The sequence below is a fragment of the Achroia grisella genome, unplaced genomic scaffold, assembly GCF_030625045.1.
Source record: "Achroia grisella isolate CSIRO2021 unplaced genomic scaffold, CSIRO_AGI_Agris_v1 utg778, whole genome shotgun sequence".
NCBI lineage: Eukaryota > Metazoa > Arthropoda > Insecta > Lepidoptera > Pyralidae > Achroia > Achroia grisella.
This window is the reverse complement of record NW_026713018.1, coordinates 782,129-794,574: the sequence shown is the minus strand read 5'-3', so window position 1 is coordinate 794,574 and position 12,446 is coordinate 782,129. Positions and strand designations below refer to the sequence as shown.

Here is a 12,446-nt window from a genome sequence, read left to right as displayed (position 1 = left end):
TTTTTCAAATTTAGCTTGCAGTATTTGTTATGTATATCGTTTTTAATTTAAAAAACACATCAATCGAGTAATACCATTTTTAAACAAGCATACGGCCCATCTGATGTTAAACGATGGAAAGCCCAGGGTCACATAGTCACATAGACATAGTCAGTTAACTCGACCCTAAATAAAGTCAACATCAGATGTGCAGTCAGCTTCTTGACCATTCAAATAACAAATACATTTTTTCATTTATTATTTGAATCGATTTGCTGTGAGGTGCTGGTGTCTGAGATAGTCATAACCAGTAATACAGATCACCAGGCCCCCAACCGAAATGTGATATAAGTTAAACAAATTATGAAATACAAATTCAAAAAACATTTATTCATGTAGGACATTTTAGCCGCTTATGATCGTCAAGGTTTTACATTATAATATATGATGCTTATATTATATATGCTACACTAAATAAATTATAATTATACAATGTTTAGAGATTTAAATAAAAATAAAATAAATAAAAACAAAATTAAATAAAAACAAAAAGCGTAAACTATGCAAAATTTCATCATTTTGAGTCATCCGAGACATGTTTATCTATACCTCCGTATTATCTTAATCTAACATGATAATTATCATTACTCATCATTTCTTAATCGTTTATCGTCCATACCTGAATTACAATAGAAACTGCCTCGTGGTTTCACTTGCCGTTTTATTAAAAAATCACCGTCGTTTTCCATCCCGCCCACTTTATCAAATATCATCATCATTGCCTTGCCTTTATCCCATTATTTGGGGTCGGCGCAGTATGTCATTCTCTTCCACTGCTCTCTATCAGTCGTCATATCTAAACATACTCTTCTTTTATTCATATCATCTTTAACACAATCCATCCATCTTTTCTTAGGGCGTCCCCTCCCTTTACATCCATCCACATTCATATTATACACTTTCCATAAGACATGGTCCTCATTCCTCCGCATAACATGCCCATACCAGCTCAATCTGTTACCTCGCAACTTTTCTATAACCGGCGCAACTTTCAAACTTCCTCGTATATACTCATTCCTTATTCTGTCATTCCTGGTAACCCCACACATCCATCTTAACATTCGCATTTCTGCCACATGCACACGCCTTTCGTCCATCCCCTTTACGGCCCAACATTCAGATCCATACAAAATGACAGGTCTTATGATAGATTTATAAACTTTACCCTTTAGTTTCAAGGGCATTCGGGGGTCGCTTTATCAAATATCAAATATCTTTATTTTGCCTGAAAGGTGGTTTACAGGATTTTAAAAATTATAATTTATGTATCACACTTTTCACCAGAAACTGGCATGCATAAATTAACAGTGTCCGTTTATTATTATAAGAGTATACATATTTCTCAGTTTCATTATTATCAGTGATCATTATTAAATTAAATTTAAATTTCTGGGCAAAGTACTACGATTACCTACTTCATGAATTAAAGTACTCATCAACAGAGTATAAACACTTATTGATCAGCCATCTTTTTAACTCTCTCTTGAACATATTTATCGCTAGTATTTTTATATCATCCCGCAACTTATTGTAAGTTTTTATTGATATACAATAGGCATTTCTGCTATACAAGTTTGTAGTATTGTATGGGAGAATGAGATTATTTGGATTCCTTACGTTAAAATTACAGTATTCACCTTTTTTTCTAAATAATTTGATGTGCATTCTTACAAATATGCACACTTCGTAGATATATTGACATGGAACAGTCAATACATTTAAATCTTTGTACAGTGGTCGTCAAGATATGATTTTCGCTTAGCGATTATTTTTAGTTTTTTTTTTGTAAAGGGGCGGATCTACCTAAGGGCTTTTTGGGCTGCAGCCCAGGGCCCCGAGGATACGAAGGGCCCCCAGTTCCCATTATATTTAGAATATAAAAAAAATTCGACAATGTTAAAAAACCTATCATACGATTCTTTTTAGATTTTTTTTTGTAAAGGGCTTTGCAGGGGCGGATCTACCTAAGGACTTTTTGGGCTGCAGCCCAGGGCCCCGAGGATACGAAGGGCCCCCAGTTCCCATTATATTTAGAATATAAAAAAAATTCGACAATGTTAAAAAACTTATCATACGATTCTTTTTAGATTTTTTTTGTAAAGGGCTATAGGGCGGATCTACCTAAGCTTTTTGGGCTGCAACCCAGGGCCCCGAGGATACGAAGAGCCCCCAATTTCCACTATATTTAGAATATAAAAAATATAGACAATGTTAAAAAACCTATCATAAGGTTGGCAACCCTGAGATCAATCAACACATGCAAGTACGCGTCTAGCGAAAGGTACGGGGAATTTCTGGTCGCTTGTTTTTGGTCGGTGTATTTTTTTAGTTGAGTAATATAATTAGGTTTAGCACAGGGTCACACAAATTCACGATCCCTGGGGCTATAGCGTAATGTTTAATAGCTACCTTTACACGACACGTTTCACTCGCGATCAGGAGCATACACGATTTAGCGCCGGAAAGACAGGGCGCGCAATTGTGAGGAATTACATTTATTATTTTTCATGTTCTTTCGTCACGCGCAAAGATTGCGCGTGTTTCATATCTTTTTTCATAGTCATATCTTTCTTTTAAATTTTACGCGCGCAATTCTGAGGAATTACATTTATTATTTTTCATGGTCTCTCGTCACGCGCCAAGATTGCGCGCGTTTCAAAGTCATATCTTTCTTTTAAATTTTATTTTTTACTAGCTGTTCCTGCGACTTCGTCTGCGTGGAATTTAACTTTATTTTTCTATAAAATAAAAGTAGCCTAAGTTACTCCTTATTACATCAGATACCTGCCAAAAAAAGTCCCGTCATGATCGTTCCACCCATTTTAGAGTTTAGCCGGAACAAACAGACCAACAGACAGACAGACAAAAATTATCAAAAGTGTTATTTTGTTATATGTACCGTATATATATTCATATGTATATAGTAAAAAACGGTTATTTCAATATTACAAACAGACACTCCAATTTTATTTATATGTATAGATTATCTGTATGTTCTTTGTATAATTGTTTGTCTGGTGCAATAGAGTTAATAAATAAATAAAAATAAACTTTTACTTTGCCATTATTCATTCACATCTTGACGACCTCGGTGGTCTAGCGGTCTAGCACACCGCTTTACGTCCGATGGTCGCGGGTTCGATTCCTCGCACGGCACAAACATTTGTATTCATGAGTATGATTGTTTGTATCGGTCTGGGTGTTTTCTATGTATAATATGCATTTACGAAAAAAAAAAATCTATGTATTTGTATCAGTTGTCTAGTACCCATAACACAAGCTTTAGCTAGCTTAACTTGGGTCTAGATGGCGCTGTGTGAATTGTCCTGAGATTATTATTATTATTATTATCTGTATGTTTGTTTGTTAGACGTATTAATTTAAGATGTGATACATTTCAGATGCCCCGAGGGCGGGACGACATGCAAGTCAACGTGTCCGGTTTGAGGAGAAATATCAAGAACCTCGCCCACAACTACTCCGATGCTCAGGTAATGTAGATTTTTTTATGTATGATAATGGAATTGTATTGGATAATATTTTAAGAAAGATGTTACAAATGAATATGGATGGTTATAAGGGCAGAGGAAGGCCGAAAAAGAGATGGATGGACTGTGTGAAAGATGATATGGTGAGAAAGGAAGTAAATAACGCGATGACTGTGAACAGAGATGAATGGAAGAGAAAAACATATTACGACGATCACAAATAAATGGGATAAGGAAGAAGCAGATGATGATGATAATGGAATTGTGCACCCGCCTGGGCTAATGCGTTATCGTGACAAATTCACCAAGAATTTATGATAATGGGTTCCAGGGGGAACCGCGTGGGGGTCAACCTGGCATGGTATATGGCTAGTAATAAGATCATCAGTCCACATGTAGTTCACCAACACACTATATTATAAACTAGCAGTACCCGCGATTTCGTCCGCGTGGAATTTCACTTTAATTTTCTAAAATAAAAGTAATTTACTCCTTATTACATCTACTACCTGCCAATAAAAGTCCCGTCAAAATCGGTCCAGCCATTTCAAAGATTAGGCGGAACAAACAGACAGACAGATAGACAAAAATTGTAAAATATGTTATGTTGGTGTATGTACCGTATTTATATTCATATGCATGTAATAAAAAATGGTTACTTCAATATTACAAACAGACACTCCAATTTTATTTATATGTATAGATGTCAAAATTGGGATGTTTGTTACGCTTTCACACAAAAACTACTGAACCGATCATTAACAAGGATGTGTTATTCTAATGTACCTATATTACTGTAAAGTTTTATCAAAATCTGTTTAGTATTTGCGTGAAAGGTTAACAACATCCATCCATCTTTACTCAGAAACTTTCGCGTCTATAATATAAGTTAGTTAACACCTAATTCGATAAAAAAATTAGTTTTTTTTTAATCTATTCATACATTTAGTCGTGAAACAGAAAGATAGACAGACATACTTTGCGTGCGTAGCGATATCTATGTTGATTATCGCATGCCTCTTGTTATACTGTAATTATTTATATAAAAAAAACATATATTAAAAAGAGCAACACACAAGTTTATTGCTCATTCTTCTTGTGATGAATCTGCATTCCGAATGAGTGGTAGAATCAAAATATGACTATTCAAAAGTGCTTGTAATGAGTTTATTTGAATAAAGATTATTTCTATTGCTATTTCTACTTTCATATATATAACTTCCACATTTGTTACGCTAACATTCACTGGAGTTTATCACATTGGCCGGCATTTTAACATACAAGGTCGTAAGAGATTTATAGTTTTTCCATGGTTATCTTATAACCAAGGAAAAACAATAAGGTTCTCTCACACGATCGGCGTAGTGAATGCTAATGAATTTACCCGTAGTGTATACACCTACGAGGTCAAGGTTCAGTGCCGATTCGATTATGAAAATTTTAACAGCCCGTTTTCAAGTATTTTTTGGCTTGTATTAAATTATAAATGATGTATGTTTTTTATATATTTATGTAATTTTTAATATGTGTGTAGTTTACAAACGCTTTCAAACATTATGTGTACTTAATACACATATATAATAATAATAATATAATAATCTCAAGACAATTCACACAGCGCCATCTAGTCCCAAGTTAAGCTAGCTAAAGCTTGTGTTATGGGTACTAGATAACTGATACAACTACATAGATAATTTTTTTCTTTTTCGTAAATACATACATATTATACATAGAAAATACCCAGACCGATACAAACAATCATACTCATGAATACAAATGTTTGTGCCGTGCGAGGAATCGAACCCGCGACCATCGGACGTAAAGCGGTGTGCTAGACCGCTAGACCACGAGGCCGTCATATATATGTATATATGGATGGATGGATGTTGTTACTCGTTCACTCAAAAACTAAACGGATTTTGAAGAAACTCTACAGTAATATAGGTAAATCAGACGTTGAGGACGTGAATTAAAAACAATCAGTTAAAATCCCCTTTATTGTTCTAGCACAAGCTTCCGGTCCCGGATCCGCACGGGTGTATTATTATTCTTTGAATTTCTCGGCTTGTTCTATACTGTAATACGCATGTATTATACATATAAAAGTTCCTATTAAATCACTCTATCTATTGCTGAAAACTGCATTAAAATCTGTTGCGTAGTTTAAAAGATCTAAAGGAACAGAGCGGCGTCGACATCGTTCCTTTAGATCTTTTTTCGGCATTTACAATGTAAAGACTGAATCTTCAGGACATATCTACATCTATAATCTATACATATAAATAAAATTGGAGTGTCTGTTTGTAATATTGAAATAACCGTTTTTTACTACATGCATATGAATATAAATACGGTATATACACCAAAATAACAATTTTTACAATTCTTGCCTCTTGGTCTGTCTGTTTGTTCCTGGTAATCTCTGAAATGGCTGGACCGATTTTGAAAGGACTTTTTTGGCAGGTAGGTAATGCAAGGAGTAACTTTGGCTACTTTTATTTTAGAAAAATTCTCTAACTTTTTTGTTAAATCCACGCGGACGAAGTCGCGGGTATAGCTAGTTCTAATATAATAAAGAGAAAAGGTTTGTTTGTTTGTTTATATTGAATAGGCTCCGAAAATAGTGGACTGATTTGAAAAATTCTGTCACCATTAGGAAACTGCACTATCCTTGGGTGACATAAGCTATATTTCCGAAAAAAATAGGAATCCTTACTAAAACTAATAAAGAAACTGCATATCGGCTGCAAGAAATAATAGAGGTCCACATTGACTACTTTGTCACGTGACTTTGGCCTATCAAATCAGCCATCACGATTATGGTTTCCCATTACATTTGCAGGTCAAAGTGCGCGAGGCCACATCGAACGACCCATGGGGCCCATCAAGCACCCTCATGGCGGAGATCGCCGACCTGACCTACAACGTGATGGCTTTCACGGAGATCATGCAGATGATCTGGAAGAGGCTGAACGACCACGGCAAGAACTGGCGGCACGTGTACAAGGCGCTGGTGCTGATGGAGTATCTGATCAAGACTGGTAGTGAGAAGGTGGCTATGCAGTGCAAGGAGAATATATACGCTATACACACACTGAAGGACTTTCAGTATATGGAGGAATGTAAAGATCAAGGTTTGTTTACTTACTGCTATTTGACGAGCTCGATGATTTAGTGGTTTAACATACTACTGTACATACAAAGGTTGTGGGTTGTTTTTTTGGGGGTGATAATGAAATGTTGCACCCGCCTGCGCTAACGGTTTACGCTGGCGGGGCACCAGTGGAGGATGATAAGATGAGCATAAGGCCAGGTCAGTTAGCACATCATGACAAATTTACCGGAAATTTATCACGATGGTTTCCAGGGGGAACCGCGTGGAGGTCAACCTGATATGGTACATTGCTAGTAATGGGGTCATGAGTCCACATTACTAACAATCACATTCCCCTCCTATACATGTATTATACATATAAACCTTCCTCTTGAATCACTCCCTCTATTAAAAAAAAACCGCTTCAAAATCCGTTAAACAAACACATACGGCTGGACTTATAGTAAAAAGTATAATATAAAATTATACAATTAGATAATAGTTATGTGATTTCTGTGATAGCATTTCTATTGTTTCGTCCTGTTTGTATGTATTGTAGTCATATGAGTTCATAGTACACAAGGTCGGACATCAAATCCCACGTCCCAAATACTGGCTGAAGGGCATAGTACACTCATAGTGACTACTATATTGTCACATATGACTATATGTGACAATATCTACGGATAAATAATCAAATTCAAATTCAAAAATCATTTATTCATGTAGGACATTTTAGCCGCTTATGAACGTCAAGTTTTTACATTATAATTTTTTTTCCCTACCGTCCAGTTCGGTAATAAAATCATTACATAGTATAAAATAAAGTCACTGTCGCTGTCTGTCCATATCATCATCTGCTTCTTCCTTATCCCATTTATTTGTGATCGTCGTAATATGTTTTTCTCTTCCATTCATCTCTGTTCGCAGTCATCTCGTTATTTACTCCCTTTCTTACCATATCATCTTTCACACAGTCCATCCATCTCTTTTTCGGCCTTCCTCTGCCCTTATAACCATCCACATTCATATGTAACATCTTTCTTAAAATATTATCCTCGTTCCTACGCATTACATGTCCATACCATGATAGACGATTACTCTTCAACCTCTCTGACACCGGCGCCACTTTCATACTTCCTCTAATGTATTCATTCTTTATCTTATCCATTCTTGCCTTCGCTGTCTGTCCCTATATATGCTTAAAACTTTAAAACTACGCAACGGATTTTGAAGAGGTTTTTTTAATAGATAGAGTGATTCAAGAGGAAGGTTTATATGTACAATACATGTACACCCGTTCAAAGCCGGGGTGGATAGCTAGTAAAATATAAATTATGAACTAATAGAATATAAAGTATGGGAACGAAAACTGTGACACGAGAATTTTATATATAAGATTATTTTCGGTGGTCCAGCGGTCAAGCACCTTTACTACCGATGGTCGCAGGTTCGATTCCTCGCACGGCACAAAAATTTGTATTCATGAGTATGATTGTTTGTATCCGTCTGAGTGTTTTCTATGTATAATATGTATTTACAAAAAAATCTATGTATATGTATCAGTTATCTAGTACCCATAACACAAGCTTTAGCTAGCTTAACTTGGGTCTAGATGGCGCTGTGTGAATTGTCCTGAGATTATTATTATTATATTTAAATTCCAGGTCTAAATGTTAGAGAGAAAGCGAAACAGCTGGTCAATCTGTTGAAAGATGACGAGCGACTGAAGAATGAACGGGCGCGAGCGCTGAAAGCGAAACAGCGGTTCGCTCAAAGCGCTAGCGCTTTCGGCAGCGATGGAGCGCTCGACACGCCCTCTAGTCCTGGCTATCCCGCGGTATAATATTTATAATATATATAAATCATTAATTGTATGTTAGTTTGTCATTTATAAGTCAATGTATATATATTTTTTGTTTTGCTTCGTAGTTTCATCCGCGTGATTTTTATAGCCTATATGTTGTTATGATGTATAATCTATATTACTGTAAAGTTTCATCAAAATCAGCTCAGCTTTTGCGTGAAAGAGTAACAAACATCCATACTCATAAACTTTCGCGTTTATAATATTACTAGCTGTACCCGCGGTTTGACTGCGTTAAATTTCAATATGAAATAGCCTAGTTATTTTGATGCAAAGTTACATCAAAATCAGTTCAGTTTTTGCGTGAAAGAGTAACACACATCCTTTATCATTATTTATTATCTCTTTTTCACAGCTTAAGCTGGTCATTAGTACCGATTATTATTATTATTTTTTTATATATATGTATATATTATATATCTCCCTTTGATGAGGTGTTAAACTTGTCATTGCGGGTGAATATCACCAATGACAATGATTAAATAAATGATTACGATGACAAAATTTGCGGACTATTCTATTATTATTATTATATGTATTTTACCAAAATTTTTTTACCAAGTCACTTGTTCGCATATTTTATTTTATTCAGTAGGAATGTGAGGTATTATTAAAAATTTTCTAACTATAGAACATGTATCATTGTAGATTTCTGGAGTTCAATGAAGAATGTTCTATTAAAGTACAGTTTTTTTAATGAGTAATTATTATTATTATTACATACATATATTATATGAATTATACCTCCCTTATTACGGGGGTAATATATTGAAACACGCAGGCCTTAGCCAAGCATGGATGAGTTATGTGATGAAGAAAGAAATTTTCTTACTATTCGGCATGTGTTTAGTATGACGGCTTTTTGTAATAGGTCTATTGTAGAGGAGGGGATATGCAACGTGTCTAGGTGTTTGTTCAGACTTGTTGGTATAATTCCTGTGGATGACAAAACTATGGGTACTATGTGGATGGTGTGTGCTTTCCATTGTTTTTTTAATTCTATTGCTAGATCTGTGTACTTTGTTAGTTTTTTTGTTATTATTATTATGTACATGCTGCCAATTTAATTTTAGAAATAAAATTGTGTTTGTCCGAGTTTGATGCGCTGTTATGTTTTTTTTTGTTCGTTTTATTGTGATAAAATAGTTTCAATTGATTATTAGCGGTTGTGTGATGATTATGGTGATGTCGACGGTATACCGGTGTGTTAACCTTTCGAATGTATGTCGTTTGTCGTAGCAACCGAAAGTGAAGAGGCAGTATGCGCGCGCCTGTTGTATTTTCTCAAATGCGTTTCAATCGTTGTTCTATCGTCATTGTTTCAAGCGTTGAATGACGAGCGTGCATGGCAATAGTTTTCATGTTCGGGATTTTCATTTAATGTTAGACATAGACACCTATATAAATACCTATGCATTGTAAATAAACTGGATGTTAAAAAAAAGTAATTCAATTGTGTTTCTTGCCAGTTCTTCTCAATTGGATCTATATACCGAACTGGACGGTAGGGAAAAAAATATAATGTAAAAACTTGACGTTCATAAGCGGCTAAAATGTCCTACATGAATCAATGATTTTTGAATTTGAATTTGAATTTGAATCTTATTTCGTTTTAATAATGATAAAATTGGTTAAAAAGAAGTCACGGTTTTGCGGGCACAGATCTGTGATAAGACGGTAATACGGTTTAAGAGTGTTGCACAGATCTGTGTCAAAACGTTCGAAAGGTTAAACCGCTAGACTGCCGATTTGCTTCCGACGGTCGCGGGTTCATTGCCTCGCCGTTGGAGGAAATTGTTTTATGATAGTTGATTGTATGCAAAATATATTTAAGTATTTTTATCTGTCGTTTAGTACCCATAGCACAATGTTTGTTTGTTTTGGGACTAGATGGCGCTGTGTAAATTGTCCTGGGTTATTTTTATATACTGCTTTGTGTGTTTCGGTTTGAATTATGTGGCAGAGGAATTATAGGGTATAGAGGAATGACATCTTTATCCTCAGGAGTGGGAACGCATGAGGGATACGGTTAGCGTCAGGTGACGACGTTACTCCCGTGGTGCTATATATGTATAGTTTTATAACGACGGTTGCCATTCATCAGGTAGACCGTGAGCTTGTTTGAAATCATTAAAAAAATTATATCATTAAGTACTCATTTTTGTATGTAGGTTTAATCGTGAACGTTGATCAGGGATATTACATAATATATTGTGTCGTCCTTGATATATATGTCCCTCGTGTGGTCTTATCCATGGATGCAGGATTACGGTGGCGGTCCTCGTGTCAAATGACGTACACGAACCGGAACATATATTGCAGAGCGAGAATAAAGTAGCCAGGAACAAGCGCGACAGAGGTATCACGGCTGACAGTGCGTGGGGCTCGGTCCCCTGTCTGAGCGAGCGCGTAAACACGCAGAGTGACGCGACGGCTTCGCAGATGGGCGGAGAGTTCGCCGATTGGGGCGCGAACGGGGGCGCCGGGGGCGCGGGCGGGGGCGCGGGAGGGGGGCGGGAGGCCGAGCTGGCGCGCCCCCTCACGGCCGGCGAGGAGGAGCTGCAGCTGCAGCTGGCGCTCGCCATGTCCCGCGAGGAGGCGGAGCGGGAGGAGCGACGGCGCCGCTCGGATGACGTGCGCCTGCAGCTCGCTATCAGCCAGTCGCAGAACGACTTCCAGTCAGTATTACTATTACTATTACTTATCTTGTTTATATACATGGCCTTTACACGATTATTTTGTCCTCTCTGATCGATTCCCCGTCCAATTCAAACGGGGATCGAAATTACGACGGCCTGACCGAGGTTCGATCCTCTAGCGGTGCCCTCAGACTAAAGTCGTATCCGTCAGGCGGAAGTTGGCCTTCAGCCGTTCTATAAGTCCTTCCGCGGGTTTGGAGTGCCATCTGCACTCGCCCCCTAACGTCCGGTGAAGCTGTAGAGGCCAGCTGCGGACTAGAGCATTAGAGTAGTCTGAAAATCCGTCAGGTGGGAGTTGGCCTTCAGCCGTCGTCGTCGGTCCGGTGACCGGTGAAGCTGTAAAGACCATTAGAGTAGTCCGAAAAAAAATTGAATAATCCTCTTTCGTTGGGTGAGCTGCGGCATTCAGTCGACGAGCTCAGAGCATGCCGATTGTGTTTTGGATACTAAAGTGAGTTGTATCGTCCGGTGAAGCTGTAAAGGCCAGCTGCGGCCAACAGCATTAGAGTAGTCCGAAAAAAAATTGTATATATCGTAGCGCCCGTATACGTGAGTGATTTGTTAACTCTTTCGTATGTGTTTGTTTGTACGATTCGTGTAATTTCACTGTCATTTAAAATGCATTTTAATATTTTTTTTATATTCACTCTTTGGCGTGTATTCGTAGATTCCTTTCATTTTTTTTTTTTTTTTAAATGAAAATGATACTTAGGACCAAATATAATAACACAATAAGATTAAATCAGTCGTAGTGATAAGAGCAAGCAACCCTACAAGCACTCGTTCACGAGTATGACGGATGAGCCAGCCATTACTGCGCTCGACTATATTTTAGTATTCGTAGATTCCTTTCATTTAATTTTTTTTTTTAAATGAAAATGATACTTAGAACCAAATATAATAACACAATAAGATTAAATCAATCGTAATGATTAGAACTGACCAGTCCCTAGAAGCAGCACTCGTTCACGAGTATGACGGATGAGCCAGCCGTCACTGCGCTCGACTATATTTTAGTATTCGTAGATTCCTTTCATTTAATTTTTTTTTTTAAATGAAAATGATACTTAGAACCAAATACAATAACACAATAAGATTAAATCAGTCGTAGTGATAAGAGCAAGCAAGCCTACAAGCAGCACTCGTTCACGAGTATGACGGATGAGCCAGCCATCACTGCGCTCGACTATATTTTAGGGAGCCCAATGACCCTGGAAATTATTTTCTGTTCTATTCTTTCCTTAGTGAAAGGTGATTCG

At 37.0% G+C, this 12,446-nt stretch overlaps 1 protein-coding gene across 5 annotated transcripts in view; it reads left to right on the top strand.

The window, feature by feature from the left end:
• The window catches only part of LOC131850629 (epsin-2), a 60,952-nt gene that overhangs the window by 33,316 nt on the left and 15,190 nt on the right, over window positions 1-12,446 (top strand). For all 5 annotated transcript variants that reach the window (XM_059200926.1, XM_059200929.1, XM_059200928.1 and 2 more), the window contains exons 2-5: window positions 3,441-3,530; window positions 6,370-6,661; window positions 8,289-8,461; window positions 10,931-11,166. In XM_059200926.1, coding sequence (XP_059056909.1) covers window positions 3,441-3,530; window positions 6,370-6,661; window positions 8,289-8,461; window positions 10,931-11,166 — 791 coding nt within the window. The remainder of the gene's footprint in view (window positions 1-3,440; window positions 3,531-6,369; window positions 6,662-8,288; window positions 8,462-10,930; window positions 11,167-12,446) is intronic.